The sequence below is a fragment of the Phragmites australis genome, chromosome 19 (assembly GCF_958298935.1).
Source record: "Phragmites australis chromosome 19, lpPhrAust1.1, whole genome shotgun sequence".
NCBI lineage: Eukaryota > Viridiplantae > Streptophyta > Magnoliopsida > Poales > Poaceae > Phragmites > Phragmites australis.
The window spans coordinates 20,929,304-20,931,715 of NC_084939.1; the positions used below are offsets into that span (position 1 = coordinate 20,929,304).

A 2,412-nucleotide genomic window follows, 5' to 3' on the forward strand; every position below is an offset into this window, starting at 1 on the left:
TCATACGTAATGCATGCCACCTTTCGAATATAATGATTATATATATCTTCATCAAACATAGATGGAGATTTAGCAATAGAATAGGTTTTGAGATGAATATTATCTATATGTTAAATATCATTTCTTTAATTAATGAATTGTGAGTATATGGTAGATACGGTCTACATCATAGCAAAAACTGTATAATAATAATAGGCTTCGTACATCTCCAAATGTAGCGGCTAGAATATATTTTATAAAATTGTCTAAAAAAGGTAGAATATACAGAATGTTTTTCGCACGTCAACTCACCTTGCCAAGAAGAGAAAAAGTGTAGCCCAGAGCTCAGGATGCGTACGTAGTGGAACTGCGGAATGCACCGCGCCCTGGAAAGCATTTCGAGCTGATTTTAACACACGTGACGTACGCTTGCATTGTCACTTACTTTGCCCCCTACTACGCCACTTCACGACTAAGCCACCTGATCTCAACTTTAATGAAGCACCAGAAAAGACAGAAGCCTCCATCGATCGATCTCCCGCGCATATATATAAGAGTCCCTCATCACCTCGAAGGCTAGAGCAGCACCTACATGTTACAACGAGCAATTCATTCATCGTACACTTACACCTCGCCTCGATCGATGATGGCGCCTGCGAGGCGTGGCGGCGTCATTGCTGCTCTGCTGGTAGCGGTGCTGGCGTGCGGCGCGGCCTCGGCGGCGTCGTCCGGGCCACGGAAACCTCGCTCGCCCTCCATGGTGTCGAAGCCGGGGGACCCCAGGACGCTCCCGCCCCACGCCAAGTACACGACCGTCGTCACGAACCGGTTCCACAAGCGCGACTACGAGATCACCTGCACCACTGAGTACGGCTCCGCCTGCTACATCAAGTGCCCTGCCCGGTGCCCCAACAAGTGCCTCGCCTACTGCGCCTACTGCCTCACCTTCTGCCGTGCGTAAACCACACAAACTGCACGCCCCAATATTTAGATTTCGTTCTTCATTAATTCAGATGATTATTCCATCCGTCGATATGATGCATTAATTCCGGCTGCATGCGTTCATGAACATACAGTATGTGATTTCATGCCGAGCACGTCGTGTGGCGACCCGCGCTTCACCGGCGGCGACGGCAACACCTTCTACTTCCACGGGAAGAAGGACGAGAGCTTCTGCTTGGTCACCGACGAGCGCGTCCACGTCAACGCGCGCTTCATGGGCAACCACAACGCCGCCTCCGGGCGGGACTTCACGTGGGTAAAGGCGCTCGGCGTCACCTTCGGCGACGGCCACCGCCTCTACATCGGCGCCCGGAAGGCCGTCGAGTGGGACGAGGACGAGGACCACGTGCAGATGGCGCTAGACGGCGAGCCCTTCAACGTAGAGGCCGCCAAGAACGCGCGGTGGGTGTCGAAGGTCGTGCCGGGGCTCTCGATCACGCGCACCGACGCCGCCAACGCCGTCACCGTTGAGCTCGACGGCGTGTTCAGCATCTCCGCCAACGCCGTGCCCATCACCGATGACGAGTCCCGCATCCACAGCTACGGCAAGACCGGGACAGACAGCCTCGTTCACCTCGATCTCCAGTACAAGTTCTTCGGCCTCGCCAAGGACGTCGATGGCGTGCTCGGCCAGACCTACCGGCCGGACTACATCAACACGCTGGACGTCAGCGCCAAGATGCCCGTCATGGGTGGCACGGAGAAGTACCTCTCGTCAGGCCTCTTCGCAACGGACTGCGCTGTCTCCCGGTTCCGCCGCCCTAGCGCCGGCGGCGTCGTCACGTTCGCCTCGTAAATGGCGCGGCGCATTGATCTCCGTGCCACGAAATAAGTCAATATATCCACCGTCCTCTCATGTACGCTGAGTTATATATATAAACGTAACAATGTCTCGTGTATTGATTTCTTTGTGAATGTGATATGTAACTATATATTGTTCGATTTCTAATTTGGCTGACGAATAAATAATGACTGCATTAATTGATTTTGGTACGTATCCATTGCTACTTTTTTGCATGAGTGCTACTAATTAAACGAAATAATGTTTGTGGTCGATTGATTTGATTACCTTACACTCCGTATTTGAAATGGGATGTCTACTTGTTAGTCAGTTAGAACATTGTCGGATTTCAGTTGAAGTTTTGAATAATAGAAGAAAGACACCTAATAAAGCACATTTTCGACGACTAAAAGATCGATAGTTTTTTTTTTTGGGCGACTGCAGTCAATTTAACATAGAAACCTAGCATATATACAGTTCTAAGTCAATTTTTCCTAATTAAAAAGTAATTACATTTCAGCAAACAAAAAAATTACACTATAAATTAACTATAACTTTAATATATACGAAATGTAACTTCCAGAACATATGAAATTGATAAACAGTTCAAGCCCACGAAAAACACAAAGTAGCAAGGTATCTGAATATTA

At 49.0% G+C, this 2,412-nt stretch overlaps 1 protein-coding gene across 1 annotated transcript; it reads left to right on the forward strand.

Moving 5' to 3' along the window:
* Positions 1–459: 459 nt before the first annotated feature.
* Positions 460–1,777, forward strand: LOC133900250 (uncharacterized). The gene is made up of 2 exons (XM_062341362.1): positions 460–932; positions 1,056–1,777. Exons 1-2 carry the CDS (start codon positions 572–574, stop codon positions 1,775–1,777), a joined length of 1,083 nt encoding a protein of 360 aa, XP_062197346.1. The 5' UTR covers positions 460–571.
* Positions 1,778–2,412: the final 635 nt, after the last annotated feature.

Bases quoted from the DNA above. Each gene is read 5' to 3' on its own strand.
- LOC133900250 (XM_062341362.1), top strand. From the start codon at position 572: ATGTTACAACGAGCAATTCATTCATCGTACACTTACACCTCGCCTCGA. The intron at 933-1,055 runs GTGCGTAAACCA...ATGAACATACAG, and splicing joins CTACTGCCTCACCTTCTGCC to TATGTGATTTCATGCCGAGC.